Raw genomic sequence first — 25,970 nt, 5'->3', positions numbered from 1 at the left:
AGAAGTAGAAGTCGACCAGTCATGAAACAAAACCTAGTATTTTTAGCTTCCTAGATACTTCTTATTTTTTTTCACAAACTGCACAAAAAATTGTTTTTAACATATAAATCCAAAAACCGGATTTTTTAAACCCGGCCAAACACTCCATTTTGGGGAGATTACAGGGGTGTTTGGTCGCGGCGTAAAAGCCCGGTTTCTAAATTTATAAGTTTAAAGCACTTATTCGTATTGTATGTATAAAAAGTCAAGAAGTACTTAAAAGAAGTTGAGAATAGTAATTATTGTTTCATGACTTTTACTTATTTACCAAATACTTTAATCACTTATAAATCTTAACTTGTTTCCAATTTCTACTTCACTTTTTATCTTAGGCCTTACTCCTGAGTTTTTTAGGAGAGAAAACACTTGTTTCTAAATATGCTTTCACTTTCTTCCCAATATTAGAGTGAAAATATGTTATATATACATACACTTCCACTTATTTTCTTTCTTTTAAAAACTTCGGGAGCACAAACAGGAGTGAAAGTCTTGCAACTTTACTTCCTTTTCACTTGCTTTCCGACTTTACTTCCCTTTCACTTGCTTTCCGCCCTAATTATATAACTCGGGAGCAGGCGTTAAGCAAGAAATACTTATTGAAGCAGACGTTAAGCAAGAAACACTTACGGGGGTGTATTCGATTGAGATTTTAATGGATTGTTTTTAGTCTATGGATTTTAATGGATTGTATGGGATTTTGATTTTGTGTGGATTCTTGATAAATTGTCGCAGAGTTGATAGGATTTAAGTAAAATGCTTCAAAATCCCATTGATTTTGGTGAGATTTCAAAAAACTTAAAATACACCGAAGAATGCCACAAAATCCATCATTTTATGAAATGAAAAAAAATCCATCAGCATTTGAATACCATTAGATTTTAATGGATTTTAAACAATCCCAATTGAATACCATCGGATTTTAAAGCATAATTTAAAATCTCAATTGAATACCACCAGATTTTGTAACATAATTTAAAATCCCAATTGAATACCTCGAGATTTTAATGGATTTCAAACAATCCCAATCGAATACCCTCGGAATTCATGAATGCAAAAAAATGCTTTAAAATCCCAATCCAATACACCCCTGTTATTTTAGAGCTCATCTAAACCACGTCACTTATATATCAAAGAAAAAAGAATTAAAGGAAAATAGAGATGCAATGAAATTACCCTAGCTCCCCTCGTGGCCTCGTGCGGCAGTATAAAAGAAGGATAGTTAGAGAGCTTAGAATTATTATTTGGAAGCAGGCACAGAGAGAGGAGAGACCAGACAGAGAGACTGGAAAGCAAGCCGGAGGTTAGAAAAGGGGGGCAGAATAGCGTAAGATAGACCGTACAGAATCAAGAATCTCCACACACACACACAAATTGCTGTTTTGATTTTGTTTCTGTGTCTTGTTAGCTTTCTGCTCTTCTTTACCAACTATTCTTCTCCTTTTTTATTTATTCTGTTATTCTCCCTATACAACAAGCCCCACCCACCCAGCCTTACTAATTTCACTTCTTCTGCGTGTTTTCTACGGTCTATCCAACGCTAATCTCCTTCCCATTTACTTCCATCTTTGTTTCTTGCCTCGTCTCTATTCACAGGTTCCTCTCTCTCTCTCTCTCTCTCTCCCCCCCTCCCTCCCTCCCTCCCTCCCCCTCTCCCTCTCTCTCTCTCTACACACACACAAATACACAATTGATGAATATTCAATAAAGAATAAAATGAGTATTTTTTTTGCTGATGCTCAAGTGTACACACATTCACACACTCATATGTGCATTTATATATTAATTAATGCTTGCCATTTGCTTATCTGGTTAATTTTATGTATATACATTGATTTTTATTGATATTGGTGTCTACATTATTGACCTTAATACAGTATATGCATTTGGCAATTCATTTTTATTAGTTTGCTTATCAAGTGGTGTGGCTACGGAACAACGATAATTGCTTGCTTCTTACATCATGGATGATAATGGTGATGAAGCTAGTAATAGTAATAGGAAGATAGCATCATCCTCTTACTGGCTAGATGCTTGCGAGGAGGACATGTGTTGTGATGATCTCATTACTTTTCCTAGTGATTTTCATCCTCCCCCTCCACCTGTCTCTTCTTCTTTAGACCAGCAACCAGAAGATTCCGTTCTCGATCCTTGCTTCTTTGGTGGCATAGATGGGATTCTTGACAGTATTAGGAAAGGTGCTGGCTTTACCCCTCCTCCCCCTCAATCCCAATTCAACAATGAATTGGAGATGGAGGAGGTGGACAAGTCGTTTCACAGTAATGATGAAACCATCATACACTTAAATCACAGCTTCTTACCCGATGATAATGCACTTGCAACAAGCAAGGCACTGCCGGTTAAATCAACACATGAAAGTTATTCTTCTTCTGTACTAAACAATGACCATAATAAAGTTTCTTCAACTCATCCCCCAGATGTGAATTGTGTCAAGTGGCAGACTGATGAAGCTCACCACCGTTCCTCTGGTATCATCCACCGCGCGGACAGAATTGACAAAAAGCCCCAGCTTCACCATCAGCAGGATCACTACCTGGCCAGAAAGAATAAAAATAATAACCACAATCCTAGAGAGAGGAAAAGGTCCCGTGACTGGGAAGAATCTGATAGGAGAGACAGGTCTCGAATTCGGAGAAGTGAAAGAAACAATGGATCTGTTAATGGCAAAAAGGATTTTAGGGAGAACAGGGGTTATTGGGAAAGGGATCGGTCCAAGGGTTCTGGTGAGATGGTTTATCGCCCTGGTTCATGGGAACCCGATCAAACAAGAGAGTTTAAGGCGCTCTCAAATAAAACACATGACAATAGTGGAGAAGTCAAGAAAGCTATAGAGCCCAAAGAGAAAGTTATAGAGGAGCATGCCCGCAAGTACCAGTTAGATGTTCTTCAACAAGCTGAAAATAGGAATACTATAGCTTTTTTGGAAACTGGGGCCGGTAAGACCCTCATTGCTGTACTACTTATCAAAAGCCTTTGCAGCCGACTGCAAAAGATAAACAAGAAATTTCTTGCAGTATTTTTGGTTCCCAAGGTTCCTCTGGTTTATCAGGTAATAACTTGAGCAGTTTTGCTGGAGTGAAGTGTATTCATGACCAAATTTCACTTTCCTTGGGCATTGCACACTATTAGTTGATCCCAATGAATTCATAGATTTGTTTATCCTTTTGCAGCAAGCTGAGGTCATTCGTGACCGAACTGGGTACCAAGTTGGTCATTACTGTGGTGAGATGGGTCAAGATTTCTGGGATGCACGTAGGTGGCAGCATGAATTTGAAACAAAACAGGTAATTTTGTGGTTTTTCCCTTTTCTGTTATATATTTTATGTTAGACTAGTTACTCTTTTGCCAGTTGATCTTATGTGCACGCTCTCTACTGTTAAGTGTAAATCATCAATTTTCGAGGTTGGAGGTACTATAAGTAGACGACTTTTTTACCCAAGTGCTCTTAAAATTCACATATCCAATGATTTATTTGCAAATCCAACTGTAAAACTAAATAGATCACGTAAAAATGGTGAGTATACTAAGTTACATAGTATTTGGTATTATATACGATGCAATTTTAAATCACATATGAACATAAAATCGGAACCCTTAAATTACTATTTTGAAATATATACAATTTACAATGTTAAATTATTATATTCTTAACTTAACGTGTAAATTTTACAAAATTTTGTATGTATCCTTAGTTTTGTGTAATATTTTTCATCTGTATGGTTGGATGCGTGTAAAAAACACTAAAACCGTGTTTTAAAGGCGCTTGGATAAAAATATTTTTACCCCGACAAGTAGAATCTCTTTACTGTTTGTGTAATTATGGATAGATATCAGTTACAAATTATATCTAAATATATAAAGAACAGTTATTTCAAACGATAGATTTTTAAACTGAATGTTACATAAGGTAGTAGTGAAAACGCCAAATAATTTCTTTGAACTTTAGGGATTCTCGTCTTGTTAGTTTGTTTCGGAAGAAGACCCTAATTATATAATGGTGTGGTAATTTGAAAATTGGAATCACTGGAGAGACAGAGAAACACAAATGAAGTTAATTAGTAGTTCAACTTCAACATAATCACCACTGATTACAATTTGTGATTCATAACTACACACAAATATACATATTAGTATACAATTGCGTAGAAATTTTGACAATTAAAATAATTCGATATGTACAAATGTGCTTATATATTGCATATTTTTTCATCCTTTACTATAACTGGTGCTATTAAATGTATTAGTTATAATATGAATTCTATGCAACAATAACTGCAAAAGTAGTATTATACATATTAATGTAGTAATGTAGTTTACTTAAGAGTATATTCCATTTTAGTGTTCTTGTTGTTATTGTTAAGCAGTTTGTTGGCTAATTTATATCAATGATTTTGTGTTATGAAAACGGGACTGAAAGAGTCGGGGTACATTATATTAATTGGACAACAGGAATCGGAATCTGTATAACTGTTAGATTCATTTGCAGAGATATGTATTCAAGTTTTATTATGTTCATACAGAGGCAATTGTTGTAGTGAAATTTATGTAAAGTTCGTTCTTAGGGAAGGACTGAATACAATATCAATTCAAGTATATTATTCCTTTCTATTTAGAAGTTTTGGAGAAAAGTTGTGTTTTGACTATCAACTAAATTAAACTAATAAAACAATTAAAAGTGTGAATTAACGATGAGAAAAGCAATCCAAGAATTAGGTTTCTTTGCTGGCTACAATGAATGTCAATCAATCGTGATATGCTAAAAACAATCCTTCTATTGATTATAATGTTCTCTCCCAAGATACAAAATAATACCTATAATTTAGCCTTGAAGTCACTCCCATGATCAATCAACCAAATTATAAGCTATCACGAACCAAGGATTTTCTGTTTCACAACTCGCCTAATAATCTCCCGATTAATTAATTGAGTTATGTCTGTCATATCATGTACAAGAAATATAAATCCTCTCCCGATTCATTATAAATCCTACAGATACAATTACAGGTTCGCGACTCCTATAACTGTGTTAAGCGCTCAATGACAGATTAGCATAAATAGAGAAATCACAATATTCGATCAAACAAACATATTAAGCCAACAAATACTCCCCAATCCTCGGATTAGAGGATTAGTTACCCATAACAATTAAAGAAAACACGAATATATATATTACTGAAATCATGTCACAAGAGTACAAGAGTAAGAAAATACAACTTGACGAAATCTCTCGAACTTGGACCGAATCCCTTCAATCCTTGCTCAAGTTCTCTCACAAAGCTTTCTCTACCTCTCTCTCTCAATACACACAATATTCGATATCTCTCTAAAATACCAACCCTAATAATAATAGTGTTTTTAATGGTTTCCTTGAAAAACAAATCCAATTTCCTAAAACAAGTTGGATTCTGAAAAGAAATTCGTAGGCTGACTTTCAGGCCTGATTCTGGGCTGTTCCAGTTGGATTTTGACTGCTGGACCACTTGAGACTTGTAGAAAATTCTGATATCTTCGCGCGGGCTGTTGAATCGCCCAATTCTGATGTCCAGAACTCAAGTTATGGCCCAAACAAGATTTGCTTCGCAGGCTGTCCTGAAAATCTGAATTTCCATCTGATTAAGCCCAAATAAACTTGATTTAATTCAACTTTAGGAATATTTATTTTCCTGCCATTAAACACTTAAAATCAATTAGTAACATCCCTATTATTTACAAAATACTAAAATTATTGGAATAAAATCATATAAAAACATATAATAAATATATGCTCTATCAGCAATACTCATTCACTTATGGGGTCCTCAATCTAGACAAAAGATCTACCGACTTAACATTCCCGGTTTACCTAGAAATACATTGTTTCGTGAAGGACTGATATTATTAGTGACTGAGATGACGAAAGGGTTTAAAGATGGAGCGTTCCAGTAATTTTCTGTGTGGTTAACTCATAGTCGCTTCTTTGCTTTATCAGGTTTTGGTGATGACAGCTCAGATCCTTTTGAATATTTTAAGGCACAGCATAATAAAGATGGAGTCTATTAATCTCTTGATTTTGGACGAGTGTCATCATGCTGTAAAGAAACATCCCTATTCATTAGTGATGTCTGAGTTCTACCACACAACACCCAAGATGAAGAGGCCATCAGTTTTTGGGATGACTGCTTCTCCTGTTAATTTGAAGGGTAATTGTTCTTTATTTTTTGGTTGCATGGATTTTTTTATAGTATTATTGTCTCAACAACATTTTATAAGTAATAAGTTTGCTATTTCTGCATTCAGTATTGTATGTTCTTTACTAATTGTGCAGGGGTATCCAGCCAAGAGGATTGTGCGATAAAAATACGTAACCTTGAAACCAAATTAGATTCCATTGTGTGCACCATAAAAGACCGCAAGGAGCTGGAAAAACATGTACCGATGCCTTCAGAAACTGTAGTGCTGTACGACAAAGCAGCAAGTTTGTGCTACCTCCATGAACAAATAAAACAAATGGAAGTAGCAGTTGAACAAGCTGCTCTATCAAGTTCCAGAAGAAGTAAATGGCAATTTATGGGAGCAAGAGATGCCGGGGCCAAGGAACAACTTCGCCAAGTTTATGGCGTCTCTGAAAGAACAGAGAGTGATGGAGCTGCAAATTTGATTCAAAAGCTTAGAGCTATAAATTATGCACTTGGTGAACTCGGGCAGTGGTGTGCTTTTAAGGTTCTATATCTGACATCCGTTGCTGTATATTTTGGGTATTCTATATTTTTATGGATTCTTTTCTCAGTGAGTATCTCTGCAGGTCGCACAATCTTTTTTGACAGCTTTACAAAATGACGAAAGGGCAAACTACCAACTTGATGTGAAATTCCAGGAAACTTATTTGGACAAAGTCGTCTCTCTGTTGCAGTGCCAGCTATCAGAGGGTGCTGTACCAGATAACTTGGAAGATGCACTTAAAAATGGAGTGGATGTAGGTGGCCTTGATGAGGAGGTAGAAGAAGGAGAGCTTCCTGCAAGTCATGGCAAGTACTTATTTACCCTACTTGATGTCATTAAGTTTAGAGTAATGAATATTTATGATATTCTTAAGTATGCCAATACAAGTCGCGAACATTCTGTGAAGTTGCTGGATTCTTTAGATTTTTCGTAGTTTGATGTTACATTTTAATATCCAATGCATCTTCTTCTCTTCTTTTTATCCCTATTGGTGGTTCGCTATAATTCTGTAGCAATTCCCAGTTTACTGGCTAGACTTTCAACTTCTTGATTCTGTGGACTCGATCTATTATATGTAGAAGAATAATTACAATATACATGGCAACAAGTTGTTGCATCTGTCTACAAATGAAATTAAGATAAATATAAAATCACATAATGAAAGAGAATTATGAAACCTCAGTTCTCCAGCTAGTCAAATCTGGAGTAACATGTCCTCTATTTGTAGTTAAAATTATATATGGCTGGCATTACTGTTGTTTAAATTGATATAAATATTTATGTATTATCTTGTAAAGTAATTAAATTGTTCCTATATGATTTGGCTGTAATAGATTATACTGCGATTACTCTTTGTATTATAGAACTAGAAAATGTTTTGGGATAAGTAATTGAACGAAGAAGTAGATTGTAGTAAGTACCTATTTTTTATATCTAGCATCGTCTTATTCTCCAAATTATGATTATCATACAAATTCTAAGTCTTTGGTAGCCAAAAACCAAACTCCACTGTAGAAAAGAGTAGAAAACAGAAGAGAAATGGTAAGAGCAAAAAAACATAGTACAGAGAAGAATAATGATTCCACAAATCACAACATTAACATCTCTTTCAGATCAACTCTGTTCTCAGTAATTAGAGATCAGTCCCCAAAAATCTACAGTTGGGAAAAAAGTCCTCAAACTTTTGAAATTTGCAAATGAGTCCTTGCATTTTTAGAATCATTTAGTTTTGTCCTCTGTTATATTTTAGGAAACTCTAGTCACTAGTGTGTTCTAGACTTTACATGGTACAAAAGGTTAAAACGTTATATTTAGTAATCCATTCATACCGAAAGTTGCTAATTTGACTTCTTTAAGCTCTTAAGGAGATTAACAAAAACAATGGGCCTGTTTGTTTGCCAGAAGCGGCTTCTGCTTTTCTTGACCCGTTTGTGTAAAGAAGTAGAAGCACTTTTAAGAAGTTGAGAATCCTAGCTTCTCTCTCACAGCTTCTGCTTCTTTTCCAAACACTTTATTCACTTATTTACTTCTCACTTCTGCTTCACTTCTCTAGTTTAAGCAAGAAGTCACTTCTTTTAAGCTTGCCCAAACGGCCCCAATGTCTCAGTATGATATTCAGTATTCAGTATTGACTTTTTTATACTCATAAAAAAAAATTGTTTGGTTGGAATATAGGAATTTAAGTTATAAAAGTCTCTAGGAAGTGTAAGTAACCAAAATGGGGTGGGCTAGCAACTTCCCGTGTTGGATGATAATTCACACTCCCTGGGAAGTTAAACCTCTTTTTTTTTGGATTTGTTAACCAAACAACATCACTTGTGAATACTTACCGTGAAGTTGAAGTTCCTAGGTATTGATGTCAACCTGACCACTTAGTCAACACACGCACATGTTAGGTAGAACTATCTTGGCATGAATAATTATACCGATAATGTAACTGTTCCTTTTGATATGCTCTGTTTGTTCATCAAATCTAGATTGGGTGTGATAACAACTTGTCATAACGAAGGGATAGGTGCTAAGTTTCGAAAGCCCATCTCTGTTAAAGAAATTTTTGTTCCACATAAGCTCACAAGATGTGCTTGCCATGGCACTCTACTTGAACTCAACTCTAGACCTCTAACTACTTGTTGCTTATTGCCTTTACATAGAATTAGTGAATTTATGCAGAAATTACTGAATTGTCCCCAAAAGAAAAAGCCAAGGACAGAATGTCTCCCTTTCTCCACAGTGCAAAGCGTAATCCCATTAAGCTTATTCCTACTCTTGTAAATGAAGATGATGAGGAAGATTAAAACTTTGAAGACCCGAAATTTAACGAAACAAAACTCCAAGCTCTGAGGGTTAAACCTGTACCGGATCCTTCGACCAACTCAACACTAGCCTAAGCTAGCATCTCTGGTGCCCATTTATTATAGATTTGTGCTTATGAATGCATTCAAACCTAAGATATTTATGGATGTGGGATGTTGCCATTAACTATTTGAACCAGAAACAGATTTGCTTCAGTAAATTTGTAAATTTGTATGTTTTGCGAGTTTGGACCTTTCATAACAATAAATTAATTAATACTTGGAGTAGTGTCCAATACTTATTTAGCTAAAGTGACGAGCAGCAGGTACATTGTGCCATGTACCTGCAGCTGACATATTATTATATACCATATGTTTCATCTCTTACTGACTACTACTCTTCAAGGTGTGTTCAATTATTTGGCTTAGGCCATTTCTTTTCGCTTTGCTTTTTCAAATAGATATTTTGTGCTATTCAAATTTCTTATTGCCTGATATATGTTTGTATTATAAACACTTGTATTCTGGCATTCTTAATAAATGTATATCTGTTTTATCAGATTTACTAGTAGTTAATCAAGTCTGGCCTGGTTACAAGTTTTTCACATCGTCTATTTTCATTTTTGACAGATTTGTTAAAATCTTTTGATTACGAGTTTTATGCTTATACTGTACTTTGACTTCACATATAATTGTTACATTCCTGTTCCCAGTTGTCTCTGGTGGGGAGCATGTAGACGTGATTATAGGAGGTGCTGTGGCTGATGGAAAAGTAACCCCAAAGGTCCAGTCGTTAGTTAAAATACTTCATAGATATCAGAGCACTGGCGATTTTCGTGCAATCATCTTTGTTGAGCGTGTAGTTACAGCCTTGGTTCTTCCAAAGGTTCATTGTTGTACATCATATTGTTTAGATTCTAATTTGAAAACCAATTGTAAATTGATTAACTCTAGAACACTTTGTTATCCGATGTTTAAAATATGCAGGTATTCGCAGAGCTTCCATCTTTAAGTTTTATCAGGTCAGCAAGTTTAATTGGACATAACAATAGTCACGAGATGAGGACTTCACAGATGCAGGATACTATTTCCAAATTTCGGGATGGTCGTGTATGTCTTATCGTGATCTAACGAGTAGCTATCGTAATTCTATCTAATAAAGGCGCCATCTGATTAAATATTATCGTAACTTAATTCTTTGATTTTTATATTCAGGTGACATTGTTAGTTGCCACCAGTGTTGCTGAGGAAGGCCTTGATATTCGGCAATGTAATGTTGTCATTCGATTTGACCTTGCCAAAACGGTTTTGGCGTACATCCAATCACGGGGGCGTGCTAGAAAACCCGGATCAGATTACATATTGATGGCTGAGAGGTACCTGCTGTCATGTCACATATGTATTTAGCCTTACTATCTTTTACAACTTGAGATGTTGAATAATGAATTTATATTAATTTTACTGCTTTTGTTTTTTAGAGGAAACTTGTCACACGAAGCATTTCTACGGAATGCCAGAAACAGTGAGGAGACTTTACGGAAAGAAGCAATCGAGAGAACTGATCTCAGTCATCTCAAAGACAACTCTAGATTAATTTCTGCTGACTCCTCCCCAGGTTCATTCTACCAAGTGGAATCTACCGGTGCCATCGTAAGCTTGAATTCTGCTGTTGGGCTTATCCATTTTTACTGCTCCCAACTGCCAAGTGACAGGTCTTGTTAGTAATAATGTACCTAATGTCAGATTGAATTTGATACTCCTTTGCCATATGTCCTTTACTTACAAACAACTGTTTTCAGGTACTCAATACTTCGTCCAGAATTCATCATGGAGCGTCATGAGAAGCTAGGAGGTCCCCCTGAATATTCTTGCAGGCTTCAACTCCCCTGCAATGCACCATTTGAAAACCTTGAGGGCCCTATTTGCATCTCAATGCGTGTTGCACAACAGGCATGTTAGCACAATTTTTTTTTATTTGCTTTGGTATTTTGCATTAGTTGTTAATTTTTTGGTGATTGCTATGTAGGCCGTTTGCCTGCTTGCTTGCAAGAAGCTCCACGAGATGGGGGCATTTACTGATATGCTCTTACCCGACAAGGGAAGTGGTGGAGATGGCGAAAAACCAGAACAAAATGATGAAGATGCTCTTCCTGGAACTGCTAGGCATAGAGAATTCTACCCTGAAGGCATAGCTAATATTCTTGAGGTCAGTTTTACTAGTGCTAGATGGTTTACTTCTTTTTTATATTATGTTACTGTACAGTAGATTAACACAACTATGCATTATTATTTAAAATTGATCATGTTTTAGTACATGCTCATATTGATGGTAATTAGAGTTCTCTGCATTGACAATAACCCATTCTATGTCTATGCTAGTATGCTGTATAGGGAGCTCCGCTAGCCATACTTTTCAATTTTGTCCCCAGACCCCTTTTGACATGACATGACATGACATGGGTGTGGTATGGGATCCGACTTGGATCCTTCATATTTTAATTGGACACTGCATTTTTCAGTAAATTATTTTAAAGTTAGATGTAAGGACTCGTGACAACTTGTTTATAGAGAGCAAGGTCATTGAACACTTTTTACTACTTTGTAGCTCCTATTGATTTCATGCTATAAATTTGACATATATAATTAATTGTATTCTATTTATTGGTAGCAGACACTATTTTCAGTATGTACAGTGAATTAGGGTCTTGAAACATGTTACATGTTAGATTTACGGGTAGAGTCCCTGGAACTATGTCCAATTCCGGATCCATTTCCAAGAATCATATTGTTTTTATTAGTTATCACTTAGTATCCGTCATTGGATCCACACCTATATCTGATAATGACACCCCTACCTGAACCCTGGTAGGCGTATGTTGGTAAACTATGCTCGTTTTCTTTTAGGATCGTTTCTATTGATATAGTTCTCATGTTTCAACGGCATGTCATATATAAACAGTAGCCAATTGCATCGGAGTTTATCACTACAGATGTGTAGGGTAATGGAAAGAAGGTAAAATACCTTCAAGTTTCAGTTTCACAAAATGATCAATAGGGGAAGAATAGACCCCTGAATTTTCGATGAATAATAGGTTGAAGAACTGAAGATAACCTTGTGCTTTTTTGTTTTATAAGCTCTTTGTTGGATAGATACTTGGTAGGGTTGATTAGTCATATGACAGGCATATTATATGACCGTTTATCTACATTAACTAGGCAGATTTCTTCTGTAAAATCTTGCATCTTTTCCTTAAGAGTGCTTCATATGAATCACATTTTTCAATCCAAATGTTCCCTAAAATATCTGAAAAAATATATTTAAAATAATGTCATGTTTCTAAATCTCTTGTTTGTCATTTCTTGGTGTGTTGGGCAGGAATGGCTGGTCTGTGCTCCTTCCCATATACCCCAACTTGTATTCATAATTAAGTTGGTCACCTCTGTTTCTGTGCAGTTATGAGCTGGTCTTTCCATCAATACATCTCTCTTTCAGCTAACAATGAACATGAATAAAATTTGATTATCCCACTTTATCTGTTTCAAGTTTTAGATCTATGATTACCAAGTTCCGTTGTTTTATAAAAAAATATAAAATACGCTAGGACATTTATGTTGTGTTTGGTTGGGGAGAATGGAAGGGAATGGTTAAAAATAAATGAAAATAATAGAGGTAAGAGGGAAGTTTTGAAAAAAATTGAGTGAGTGCAAAATTGTTATGATGAGATTCGAAAAGAAATTGAGTATAGGAGGGAGTGAAGCATTCCTTCCCAAATTAGGGGTGTGATCTCTAGTATAGGGTTTAAGGAATGGAATAGAGGAAGGAATGAATTTATAAACAACTGCGCATAACATAGTTCAAATTTTATTTTATTCATTCACCCCAACCAAACACAACATTAGAATATTTTTAATTATATACTTGTATCGTAATGAAGTGTGCAAATTCAACTTTTGCATACAGGGACAATGGATCTTATCCGGCACTGATGGCCGTTACAGTTCAGAATTGGTTCACCTTTATATGTACGCTTTAAGATGTTCAAATGTTGGTTCCTCAAAAGATAATCATATAACCAATGTTTCTGAGTTTGCTGTGATTTTCGGCAAAGAGCTGGATGCAGAGGTAATGTGTTCATCATCATAATTTTAGAGCTAAAGCAGGCATATAAGTGTTTTCATAATCTTATTCATGTTTTTTAGGTGTTATCGATGTCAATGGATCTCTTTGTTGCTCGAACCATGATAACCAAGGCATCTCTTGTGTTTCAAGGGCCTATAGAAATCACAGAGAACCAGGTTGGCTTTTTGTTACCCTAAAAATTTGTTCAGTTACTGCATTGCTTTCATCTTTTGTATGGTTTGTTTTCTGCCGCTCTTTCTGAAGTTGGAGATTTTTTGTTTGTTTGTAGTTGGTATCTCTGAAGAGCTTTCATGTAAGACTAATGAGCATTGTTCTGGATGTGGATGTTGAACCGGCTACCACCCCATGGGATTCTGCCAAGGCATATCTTTTTGTCCCATTATTGAGCAACAAGTGTAGGAATCTAGGTGAAGAGATCGACTGGAATCTAGTAGAACAAATTGTTAAGACAGATGCCTGGAACAATCCCCTTCAGAGAGCTCGGCCAGATGTTTACCTTGGTACAAATGAGCGAACACTTGGAGGAGATCGAAGGGAATATGGTTTTGGGAAGTTACGCCATGGAATGGCATTTGGACAGAAATATCATCCCACCTATGGTATAAGGGGAGCTGTTGCACAATTTGATGTTGTGAAAGCATCAGGCCTACTTCCTAATCAAGGTATTGTTGAAATGCCAAATCATATGAATCTCACCAAGGTGAAGTTGATGATGGCTGATTCGTACACCACTCCAGAAGATCTGGTTGGAAGAATTGTTACTGCTGCTCATTCCGGGAAAAGGTTTTATGTCGATTCTGTACGTTCTGATATGACAGCGGAGAACTCATTCCCAAGGAAAGAAGGATATCTTGGTCCTCTAGAATACAGCTCATATGCTGATTATTATAAGCAAAAGTGCGATTCTGATACATATCTTACTTATTTGAACAGAAATTGTTATTTCCATGTTCGGCTACTAATATTTATTTATGAAAAATGAAAGGACTGGTCAGCTGCAGTGCACTTCGGTTGATGTGCATGGAAAACTGTAACTTATAACAATTTTAAGGGTCTCGGTGATTTGTGAAACCTTTAAGATTGTATATGTTTCAAATGTTTCTATGCACATCAATGGTGCATTATAGCTATTCAGTCCGCATTTCAAACAGGTATGGAGTTGACTTGAAGTGTAAGCAACAACCTCTGCTAAGATGTCGAGGTGTTTCATACTGCAAGAATCTTCTCTCCCCGCGATTTGTACATTCTGAAGGTACAGTCTGCCCTCTTTCCGTTTTTATATGTTTTTAACTTGCTCATGTAGTTGTCTGCTTCTGAGCTTACCTCATTCTATAATTTTAAACAAATTCTGATTATTATCTTCTCACAGCTCATGATGGTGAATCTGAAGAGGCTTTGGACAAAACATACTATGTTTACCTCCCTCCCGAGTTATGTTTCGTACATCCTCTTCCTGGTTCACTAGTTCGAGGTGCTCAAAGGTTGCCCTCAATAATGAGAAGAGTAGAGAGCATGCTGCTTGCAGTCCAGCTCAAGAATATGATTGGCTATTCCGTTCCTTCTTTAAAAGTAAAGATTTTCATAAGAGCTTAGCTTCACTGCTTACATATTTATATGTTAACTATGGTTTGTGTCTGTTATGTCCAGATCTTGGAAGCCTTGACTGCAGCTTCTTGTCAGGAGCCTTTTTGCTATGAAAGAGCAGAGCTACTTGGAGATGCTTATCTAAAATGGGTAGTGAGTCGGTACCTATTTCTTAAGTACCCCCAAAAGCATGAAGGCCAGTTAACTAGGATGAGACAACAGATGGTGAGTAACATGGTACTGTACCAATTTGCATTAAACAAGGGACTTCAGTCATATATTCAAGCAGATCGATTTGCTCCATCAAGATGGTCTGCTCCGGGGGTACCGCCCGTGTTTGATGAGGATACTAAGGAAGAAGACCTGCCCTTTCCTGATCAAGAAAGGGTGCTGGATACATATTTATCAGGAATAGACTCCTCTAAAGGTATTTCTGAAGATGATGAAATGGAAGATGGTGAACTCGAGAGTGATTTGAGCTCTTACCGAGTTCTCTCTAGCAAAACACTGGCTGATGTTGTTGAAGCACTAATCGGAGTCTATTATGTTGAAGGTGGGAAGATTGCTGCAAACCATCTCATGAAATGGGTCGGTATACAAGTAGATTTTGATGTCAAAGAGTTAGATTTCTCAAGTAAAGTGAGCCATGTTTCAGATAGTGTACTTAAGAGTGTAAACTTTGAAGCTTTGGAAGGTGCATTACATTTCAAGTTTAAGGACAGAGGCCTGTTAATCGAAGCTATTACTCATGCTTCACGGCCATCTTCTGGAGTATCTTGTTATCAGCGGTTGGAATTTGTCGGAGATGCTGTTCTAGATCATCTAATTACAAGGCACTTGTTCTTTACGTATACAGATCTCCCACCTGGACGTTTAACCGACTTGCGAGCTGCTGCTGTGAACAATGAAAACTTTGCTCGTGTTGCAGTCAAACATAATCTTCATGTGCACCTTCGTCACGGTTCAAATGCGCTTGAAAAGCAGGTTTTGATTTCTTTCTGACTTTCTGTCTATATAATTCTATTTGTCATGAGTACAAGGGACAAAGGTATAGTTAACAGTTATAGTTATATATCACATATTGCTTTCATGTTCAGATACGGGACTTTGTGAAAGAGGTTCAAAATGAGCTATTAAAGCAAGGATTCAACTGTTTCGGCTTAGGTGATTGCAAAGCACCAAAAGTTCTAGGCGACATTGTTGAGTCAATTGCTGGTTCCATTTTCTTAGATAGCGGACATGATACTGGAGTTGTTTGGCAGGTTTGTTTCTGTCATAGAATCTGATATCTTATTTCCTTTACAATATATGATATGGAAATATGTAATTGATTCTGTGTATATTTATAGTGTACTTGAAGAGGTAAATTTACATGTTTCCTTATTAACTTGTAATTTGTAAATCATGGTGATCAAGTATTCAAGTTTCAACTGTTGGAGGTTGTAACACAGGCATCTGGTAGGGATGGCAGTTTCGGGATTCGTCGTTTATGTTTGTGTTTGCAAATGAGTCAATTCTGTGTCTTTCCAAAATTTATATAAAATAAATAAAATGAACATAACTTTAGAGGATATTTATTCGGAAACAAGTCATATTTGAGTTAATCGGGATATGTCCATACCATTTCATGGTTGTCTTTGTAAATTGTATAGGGTATGGTGTCGGGCTCAAGTTGTGTTTTAAGCTGTGTTAAACATTGCCACCCCTAAAATCTTGCTAATTTCTGCAAATAGAGCTACAGTTGATGTGAATACGGTATGTGACTAGGTACTTTGCAAAAAATATTCCAATGTAAAACCATACATGGGATGATTTATCTTTTTTTCCTTTTAAAACTGTTGGCCCACGTGGATTATTTTTTTACATTTATTGGATGACATATTGCTGCAGTAGTAACTAGTACAGTAATTGTCAACAACTGTAAAAAAAACCCTGACTTCAAGTTTATCCAGAAACTGAAGTCCTTTTCTGTAAAGTGGGACCTTATGCATTTCAAGATTTTTGTTTCCTCAATGTAACTCTTTTTGGAGAACTATTCATCTAACCTTTGATTTCTGCAAATTTGTTTCAGGTCTTCAAGCCATTATTAGAACCAATGGTCACTCCAGAAACACTCCCCATGCATCCAGTCCGAGAACTGCAAGAAAGGTGCCAGCAACAGGCTGAAGGTCTGGAGTACAAAGCTACTCGAAGTGGAAATGTAGCAACTGTTGAAGTTTATATTGATGGGGTCCAGGTTGGGGCTGCTCAGAATCAGCAAAAGAAGATGGCACAAAAATTAGCTGCCAGGAATGCACTTATCGCACTGAAGGAAAAAGAAACGATTGAAGCTGACGAGAAAAGAGACGAAGATGGGAAAAAGGGGAATGGAAGCCATACATTTACTAGGCAGACATTAAATGATATATGCTTGCGCAGAAATTGGCCGATGCCTTCGTATCGGTAAGAAAAGACTTGGTTAATACCACATGTAGCTACTAACAAGTCGTTCATCATTAAATTGCAACAGTCCTGTTGTCTATAGAGAGCTATTTCATTCTTTTTAATCAGGTTCAATTTATATTGTACTCTCTACTTTTGAATATAGGTGTGTTAATGAGGGTGGCCCAGCTCATGCTAAAAAGTTTACATTTGCTGTTCGGGTGAACACTTCAGACAGGGGATGGACTGATGAATGTATAGGAGAGCCCATGCCAAGTGTCAAGAAAGCGAAAGATTCAGCTGCTGTTCTTCTCTTGGAACTTTTAAACAATTGGTATGCATAATTATGTTTAGTTTCATTTTTCGAGAAAAGCAATGTTGCCGCGGAGACATTTAAATTTTTTAAAATAAGTACAAACACAGAGTCATCTTCATTTTCCCGAGTGTATTACAGTATATAGAGCTAGTCATCCTAAAGTTATGATGTAATGACCTGGTCTCAGAATTGTGGTCTACAATTATACTGAGAGATGAAGTGTCTCTCTCTTGGATATAGAGAAAATATTGAGAAAACGAGCTTATTTGTTTAATGTGCTGAGAAATTCATTTTTGATAACTATTCTTCTACCCATGTTGCACAAACTTATTTAGTTATGTGTATGTGTAAAATACTTGCACGGCTTGCTTACACAATAATCTCTCAATTATCCTCTTGTTTTTGGGTTGTTTTTTCCCTTTCAGTTTCAGGCACACTTCTAGAAATATTGAAAGTTTACCTGATTAATCCTAAAGGGAATTATTAAATATAATTGTTGGAAGAAGTTGTAACTGGAATATGATACCTGGTATTTATCAATATATATGTAAGTGTAAATTAGGTGTAATAGTGACATCAAATACAGGTATTACCAATTGAGACTAAATATAAGATGGATGATCATCAAAATTAGAAAATTAATATAAGACAAATTTACAGGTAACAAACAATAGAAATGGGGACTATTAACAAAATTTAAAAAATAAATATTATGCATTTTTCTTGTAACGAGATTGTCAGTAAATTCATTCTACACTTTACATGTTCTACAGTGTGACCAAATTACTCTATTTTAGCTTAAGCCGGGGAATCTCGTCTATTTTAGAAATGCTGTGTTGAAGCACATAATAACTTATTTTAAAAAACTGAGGTAGGAAAAATAACAATTCGGTACTACAATTCTGTGATTGCATTATTCAAACCAATTTTGTAACATTTTTTGATGCCCACATATGAGCATATAACATCAACTCTAAGTGTCCAACAATGTCCTGAATTGATATTCTAAACTCAAATCTAACATATTTGGTGAAGTGGTGCTCCAACAATATCATGGTGATACCTTAAATCACTACTAGACATGTCTTAAATCAATTTTTTCAATAAAATATTAGCTTTCTTCTATTTCAATATATCTCTCCTCCTATTTTTTCACTCTCCTCCGATACTAATTCAAACAAATTATTATTAATAATACGGCACACGCTTAAAAGACAGACATGTTGTTAAAGTAAATATATCAAAATGATGTTTTAACTCAGTAGAAATTTATAAGACATTTTGAGAAAACTCGACAACAATATTGGGTTTCCGATAATTTAAGAATATGATATACATGAAACGTGAAGATAATTCTTGATATTCAATATTCGGATAAACATCTTGACTTGTCGACCAGTCATCTCTACATTTTACTTGGAACTTTTCTAATATTATAATTTAAGAACTCACTTTTATTTTTTTCATTCATAAAATAATAAATTTCAATTTATTTTACTTCAAATTATTCTCTACTTATTCAAAGGAAACTTAAAAATTAATTAAACATTATTGAAATAACCATTTGCATTTTATAATCCCTATTTTTGTGTAGATGATGAATATAAAATTATGAAACCCATGGTTAATATGGCCATTCCAATTTTCTTCTTCTTGAAATAAATATCACTATCACATACATCTTTTCATTTTATTTTTTTTTGACAATACACATTTTCAGAACGAGTACTCATGCATATTTTTAGTATATATTTTTTCATAAAATTTCACTTTTCTATAAAATTGTTATCATATATAATAACACACTTTCATCTATGCGATCATTTATTCTGAAACATTATCAACTATTCAGAGACTATGATAAAAAATATTGAATATGAATAAATTGGTTAATTCTTCCTCAATAATGATATTTTTCATTATTATTCTGAGAAAAACTATATTATAAGAATATATAATTACCATTTTTTTTGTGTTATGTTAGTCCTTCTTTACCATTTATAATTTATTATATAGTTATGTATTAAGTTAACAAATATTATAATAATATTATTATTATTATTATAACAAGCAAAAAAAAAGAGAGAGTATTGAAATTGAATCGAATAATTGATGATCGAAGGTTAGAGTGCGGGGGTGATTTTAATTGTGAAGCGCACGGTACACAAAAACCAAACCCTAGAATACGAGAGGGATAATCAGATCGAAATTGAAGTGATTGGGCAGGGTTAAACATGTCTGGTCGGTTGATGAAGAAAGTTCTCAAGGAGCAAGAAGCAGCAAATCAACAACATGAGAAGAAGGATTTGTACAGCGACGATGACTCCGAATCTTCAAATACCTCTCCCTTGGCCTCCTCCGTCAACCCCTTCGATCTCCTCGATGACCAATCACAGGATGTCAGTCTCTCTCTCTCTCTCTCAGTAGGGTTTAATTATTTAGCATACATGTTGTTCACTTGTTTGTATATTTGTGTGTTTGAGCTTGTCACGTTTTTGAGCTTGCTATCGGCGGCATAAACTTTTGAACTTGAATCCTAGATTTTAAGCACAATTTGGAATGAGAGTCCAAAACCAAGGTCTCTTCCAGCACAAAAAAAATACAGCTATACTTTTCATTTATAAATACAGGTGTTGGCCCTTATTCTCACAATTTGAAGTTAAAATGCTATGCCCTGAATATCACAAGTCATAAGAATGGTCTTTAATATTACAACAAAACTACGTTAAAGATGGGTGTTTAGAAACGCAACAACATGAAGTGTGTTTCATCTTTCTATTGCATTGTCAGGGAAGCTGAAAACACAATGCAATTTCTAAGAAACGCAAGATAATTTTGTTATCAAAATTTTAAAATTAGACCGTTAATTAATTAATTAGAGGAAAAATTGAATTAAGAAAAAAAGAGCTTGGACTTGAGAGGTCCTCTGTAGTATTTTATTTATATCTTTAGTTCTATATGTGAGATTTAGAAGATTTTACAACCCACACATAAAACTAAAAAATAATATTACTTGGTGATGATGAAACAACTATATTTTAATTTGAATTGAAAAAAAGGAAGTAAAATAAAAAGTAGTGAAAATTAGTTATGAATTTTATAATAAGAATCCTAATCTATTTACGAAAACTACTTATATTTGATCTAGAACATAAAAAATATAGAATGCATTTTGTATTTAAATATTATATATAGCTATCTTTTATAATCTTAACCAAAAATAATCCTATTCTATTTTAAAAACCTACTTATGTTTAGTTTAGGATATAACAAGTATAAATTATATGTAGTATTTAAATATTATATTTGAATATCATTTATTGTCATATAATTTTAACCTTTATTAAATAATAACCGACAATTGTTATTTATTCTGTCATTTTATTTCAAACTATCAAATTATCCTCCTTGTTCTTATTATATATAATGACATAATATTGAAGTTGAACTCATGACATGTGACAAAATTACAATATTAATATTATTTTACTCCTGTAGTTTTCATGAATCAAACTCTTGGTTTTTGGTAGTAAATTCCGGAGGACAAAACTTGATAACACTAATATGAGATGCAAATACTAAAAGCATGCTTGATTGGATGTATTAACAGCGACGATCGACTGTCCAAGTCCATGGGTACTAACTACTAAGGGGGAATTGTAATGGATCTCAATCCACCAATAAAGAGATTCATTTCAATATTGATATAAGAATTAAGATACTGATATTGAAATCCATATTATATTTGATAGCCGTTAAATGATATTGAAATCCATATTAAGGATGTACGGGTGAAGAAAAATTATAATTTTCATTGTTTAAATTAATTTTTTCTAGTATCTCATCATGTAAATCATGAATGTGATGTGCAAAATACTTACACATGGTGAAAGAGGAACCAAGTCTATGGGTTTACTAGGCCGAATGCCACTTTAGGCCCTAATAGGACGTCTGCAATATGCAAAACTCAACCATAGGCAAACCTTATCCCAACCAGACTCATATTAATTATATTTACCTAGGCTCTTATTAGTGACCTCAGTCTATCCGTCCATCTGTGGTGTAGAATTTAAATCTAGTCCCTAATAACTTCCAGAGAGTCCTCCAGAAGTAGCTCATGAACATGACGAGAACTATGGTAAGGGATAGCATGTAGAGGCCAATTTGAAAGCATAATCAGTCTTTACAAAGAATGAAGTGGACGATCCTAGTAAAACGATCCACCACAAAGGCTCAGTACGTGTCTAGGCAACCCTAATCCAAATTTTTAATAAGGGTGTACATTTATACATACAATTTCATTACTTCAGTTACTTTTTTATCGTATCTCAGCACACAATTTAAAGGCTCAATAAGAAATAAGAAGGCAAGAATATAAGCCCTTGGATGAATCTAATATAATAGCACCCTAGAATTCATCACACACAATTAATATACACCCTCCCATACATGATCCCTCAAGATCCCCTCCGTTTCTAACTTGAATTTTCCCGTCAATCGGGGAACTTTTTTGAAATCTGATTTCACTGTATTTTCTTTGTCTTCCAACGATCAATTTGCATACCATATGTGCTATATTTCGATGTGATTTGGAGATTTTTTTTATTTTAGTTTGTAATTTGTATTTTAAGAAGGTTTGTACTAGAGTAATACCTTTTATATATATATATATATATATATATATATATATATATATATATATATATATATATATATATATATATATATATATATATATATATAGTGATTAGAACAATAATATTTAATGTTTTGTTTCAGCTTTCATGTTTAAATAAATGCATATATACAAGTCAATCTCCAATCACCACCATGGGGGCTGGTGGGTTGGGGTGTTGACAGTGGTGGTGGTAGTTGGGGCTTTTGAGTTGGTGATGATCACTAACTATAACTACGCTAATCAATGATTTTTCTAGTTTCTATTCTAGTATTTGTTTCTACTTGATCATTTGCCTATACATATATATCGTCGGTTGATAATCATATTTTTGGTGCAGGAGAATGATTTGGATATAGCAGGGGGTTCCAGTTCAGGATATCCTGAAGTGGAAGAAAGCTTGACGGAAAAAGTAGTTTTAAATGATACAGTTTCGCAATCTAATGCCAAAACAAAGAAAAATAAAAAAAAGAAAGGGAAAGAGGACAAAATTTTGGATAAAAAGAATATTGAGAGTGCATCTTATAAGATGTCAAATATGTCAATGTTTGGAGAGGAGTCCTCCAGTCCTAGATATGGTCTTTCAGGAGCCATACCAAAAAATGAAACTTCTGGTGCTTTGTCATCGTCAGTTTTACAAGTTGAGCCAAAAATGCTTAATGCAGAAACTGAGCTGCGAAGAATATTTGGTTCCAAGGTTGTGAATTCTCTTGGAAGAAGTCATCAAGCAGGACCATCTAGACAGAACCGTGGAGGTAGACGTGGAAACCACAATCACAGAAAGACTATTCTTGTCTCTCCATTAGAGCATTGGCCTCGTTGGGATGGATCATTTTCCATGGAATATCTGGAAACAAAAGATCATTATCATTACTTTAGGTTTGCTTACCTAAAATTTCCTGTTGACTGTTAATTTGAGCATTTAATTTTTGTTTCTTATTTGGTTGGTGTCATAAATTTGTGGAGTTCTGTTAAATGCTACATCGTGTCTCAAAAACCATTAAACTTGGACTCACATAGCACATAGGTTGGCTTGATCAGTTGTTGATATAAAGGGTAATATCCATGGAGCAACCTCCCTAACCTAGTGTAGGTTACTAAAATGGTTCTCTGATCTGGGGTTTATGGGAGGAAGTGGTTCCAATTATATGTGATTGAGAGTTTTTTAATTCGGCACAAAAGTTATCTTCCAGAGTTCGATCTTTCACAAGTAAACCATCCAGAATAAATATCACCCTTTCCTGAGCTTGGAATATGGTCTATACTATTGTAAGCCCTAAATCAAGTCTTTTCTTGTATTATCTCAAAAGCATTACAAATGATAGAAAGAAGCAAGATTATCTTGAGGATATCTTAATTCTAACCTGGGTATTCACTGTGTCAAATTTTAGAGCCGTATACCCAAGAAGGGATTTGCTTTAAAATAGCTGTTTTGAGCAGCAAAAATTGCCACACTTCCCCTAAATATTTCTTTTAGGTGACAAAGCTGCAAAACTGTCACACTTCCCCTTAATGTTGCTTTTAAGCGTTTAGTTGTTTTGATGCTTTGGACTCAATGTCTCTATGCATGTCTTCTATTCATAATCCATCTGATCCCTATAGTGTCCCATGGATAACTTGAAAGCATGAAGATTCAGTGCAATCTGTGAAGAACATACCTAGAACAAGACATTATAGTAACGATGTCTCTTAAATGTTTAATATATGGCTTATACCCCATCACATCAGAACAGGCTAAAAGTTTCTGTAGAAAATAGTGCCCCTTTCTATGCAACCTTATCAGATTTTCTTTTTAGCAAGGGAACACATGTGTTTACCTGCACCTTATGACATTCTTTCTTATTTTTTCGCTGCAATAGTAACGTTTGTGATTTGACAATACTGTAGTTCCTGCTTTCTCTGTTTTTGCTTTTTCCTAATTATTGTCTGATCTGTTATGTTTCATCTCATGTAGGTATGTGCAATCATCTGCCTACAAGCAAGCACAAATTGCGTTTGAATCTGCAAAAGCAACACATGATCTAAATGGCATAGCAAATATATTGTTGTACCACCCTTATCATGTTGATTCACTGATAACTCTTGCCGAATATTTTAAATTCTCTGGTGAACATCAAATGTCCGCTGATGCTACATCTAAGTGTCTATATGCCCTGGAATGTGCATGGCATCCCATGTTCAGTCCCTTACAGGACAAATGTAAGTTAAAATATAGCCATGAAACTAACAGGCCATTCTTTTCTACTCTTTTTGCCCACATGAAAAACATGGATAGGCGTGGATGCCATCGCTGTGCACTTGAAATTTGCAAACTGCTGCTTTCTTTAGATTCAGATGATCCGATGGGTGCTATGTTCTGCATTGACTATTTTGCTTTGAGGGCTGAAGAGTATACATGGTTAGAAAGATTTTCAGAAGAATTCAAAAGCGATAATTCTCTATGGCTGTTTCCAAATTTTTCATTTTCGCTTGCCATAAGCCGGTTCTGTCTTGAGGGCTCAACTGATGCAAACGAGGCTGAAAAAACTAGCTCAACTGACCTCATGTGTCATGCACTAATGCTTCATCCTCCAGTGTTAAAAAAATTAGTAGCTAAAGTACCTCTGAAGGATCAGATGTGGGCAAACATACTGAATCATAAGTTTTTTTCTATTGATCGAACAGGAGTTCCATCCTTGGACCATTTGATTAATATATATGTTGAGAGGAGCTATATTATCTGGCGACTTCCCGATCTGCAGAAGTTTCTCAGGAATTCTGCAATGAAGGTTATTGATGACTTGGATCATAATAGAGGCGATGCTAAGGATTGGGCTTGTGTGAGAGAAGAAGCATTCTCTTCTGAGAAAAATGAGTGCGTACTTGTATCCTAGAAATCGGCACTCACTTGTGCTACATGCACTAATTGTTTTACTAGTATGTATGATGAAAATAGGTTTTTACTCGGTTGAACATTTTATATAACTAAATCTTGTTTTCTGCAGGTATGACCATCTCCTGGTGTCTGATTTCTCAGACTCTGTGCAGACTATGCCTCCTGATAACTTACAAAATTTTATTCTCGACCCACAGGCCATGGCAATGCAGAATGCAGACCAGGCTATAAACCCACCTGCTGTTGGACGAGCTCCTCGTGAAGTAGCAAACCGAAATGCATTGGCAGTCCTACTTGAATCGATACTGCCATGGAATCATTATGGAACAAGCGGAGCTGGTGAGTTTGAAGATGAACACAACAATGATATGTAGAAGTGTCGGGCCTAATATTGTCAACCATAGTATTTTTTTTAAAAAATGTCAGCAGATCATTTTCTGTAATAAGTGATATGACATTTGCACTTTACTGTACACTTCTCTTTTGCTGCTCATGAGTACATCTTCTTAGATGGTTTGGTTTAGTTCTGTGACGATTTTCAATAAGTAACGAGTAGGAAGGAAGCCTCCTTTTCAAATTTTAAGTATGATTAGGCTACTGATGGTCATTCCCCCTCGTGGCAGTAAATCAAGATTGTTTAATAAAAAACTTGAAGTGCTAAAGGAATTGTTTTCAGAAAGGATAAAAGATGTAATTTGATGTTGTGACGTTTTGATTGACAAAAAAATTTAGTTTTAATATTTCAAATTAATTATTTTCAACCTTATTCGAATGATTTCAAATTCATTTAATACAAGGCATACAACTACTCCTATCAGATTCATTACCGTTTCTTTTTTTACGTCTCATCTGTTTCTTTACATTACAAAACTTTCCTAAAATAGTTAATGAGTCTCACTACTTTCCCCATT

The 25,970-nt window shown here is 35.1% G+C and overlaps 2 protein-coding genes across 2 annotated transcripts; both read left to right on the top strand.

The window, feature by feature from the left end:
- Window positions 1-1,263: 1,263 nt before the first annotated feature.
- LOC108227325 (endoribonuclease Dicer homolog 1) lies at window positions 1,264-17,809 on the top strand. The gene is made up of 21 exons (XM_064079435.1): window positions 1,264-1,632; window positions 1,944-3,106; window positions 3,228-3,341; window positions 6,026-6,236; window positions 6,362-6,756; window positions 6,839-7,061; window positions 9,761-9,933; window positions 10,035-10,157; window positions 10,263-10,423; window positions 10,526-10,759; window positions 10,847-10,997; window positions 11,074-11,253; window positions 13,009-13,170; window positions 13,248-13,343; window positions 13,457-14,085; window positions 14,340-14,440; window positions 14,558-14,757; window positions 14,836-15,756; window positions 15,870-16,034; window positions 16,844-17,214; window positions 17,360-17,809. Exons 2-21 carry the CDS (start codon window positions 2,000-2,002, stop codon window positions 17,535-17,537), a joined length of 5,895 nt encoding a protein of 1,964 aa, XP_063935505.1. The 5' UTR covers window positions 1,264-1,632; window positions 1,944-1,999; the 3' UTR covers window positions 17,538-17,809.
- Window positions 17,810-19,597: 1,788 nt separating this feature from the next.
- Window positions 19,598-25,586, top strand: LOC108227612 (uncharacterized). The gene is made up of 4 exons (XM_017402856.2): window positions 19,598-19,908; window positions 22,525-23,063; window positions 24,139-25,038; window positions 25,169-25,586. The coding sequence occupies exons 1-4, from the start codon at window positions 19,744-19,746 to the stop codon at window positions 25,431-25,433; spliced, it is 1,869 nt and encodes a 622-aa protein (XP_017258345.2). The 5' UTR covers window positions 19,598-19,743; the 3' UTR covers window positions 25,434-25,586.
- Window positions 25,587-25,970: the final 384 nt, after the last annotated feature.

The sequence above is a fragment of the Daucus carota genome, chromosome 6 (assembly GCF_001625215.2).
Source record: "Daucus carota subsp. sativus chromosome 6, DH1 v3.0, whole genome shotgun sequence".
In the NCBI taxonomy this organism is placed as follows: Eukaryota; Viridiplantae; Streptophyta; class Magnoliopsida; order Apiales; family Apiaceae; genus Daucus; species Daucus carota.
The sequence above is the reverse complement of the archived record's forward strand: the minus strand, read 5'-3'. Positions and strand labels throughout refer to the sequence as shown.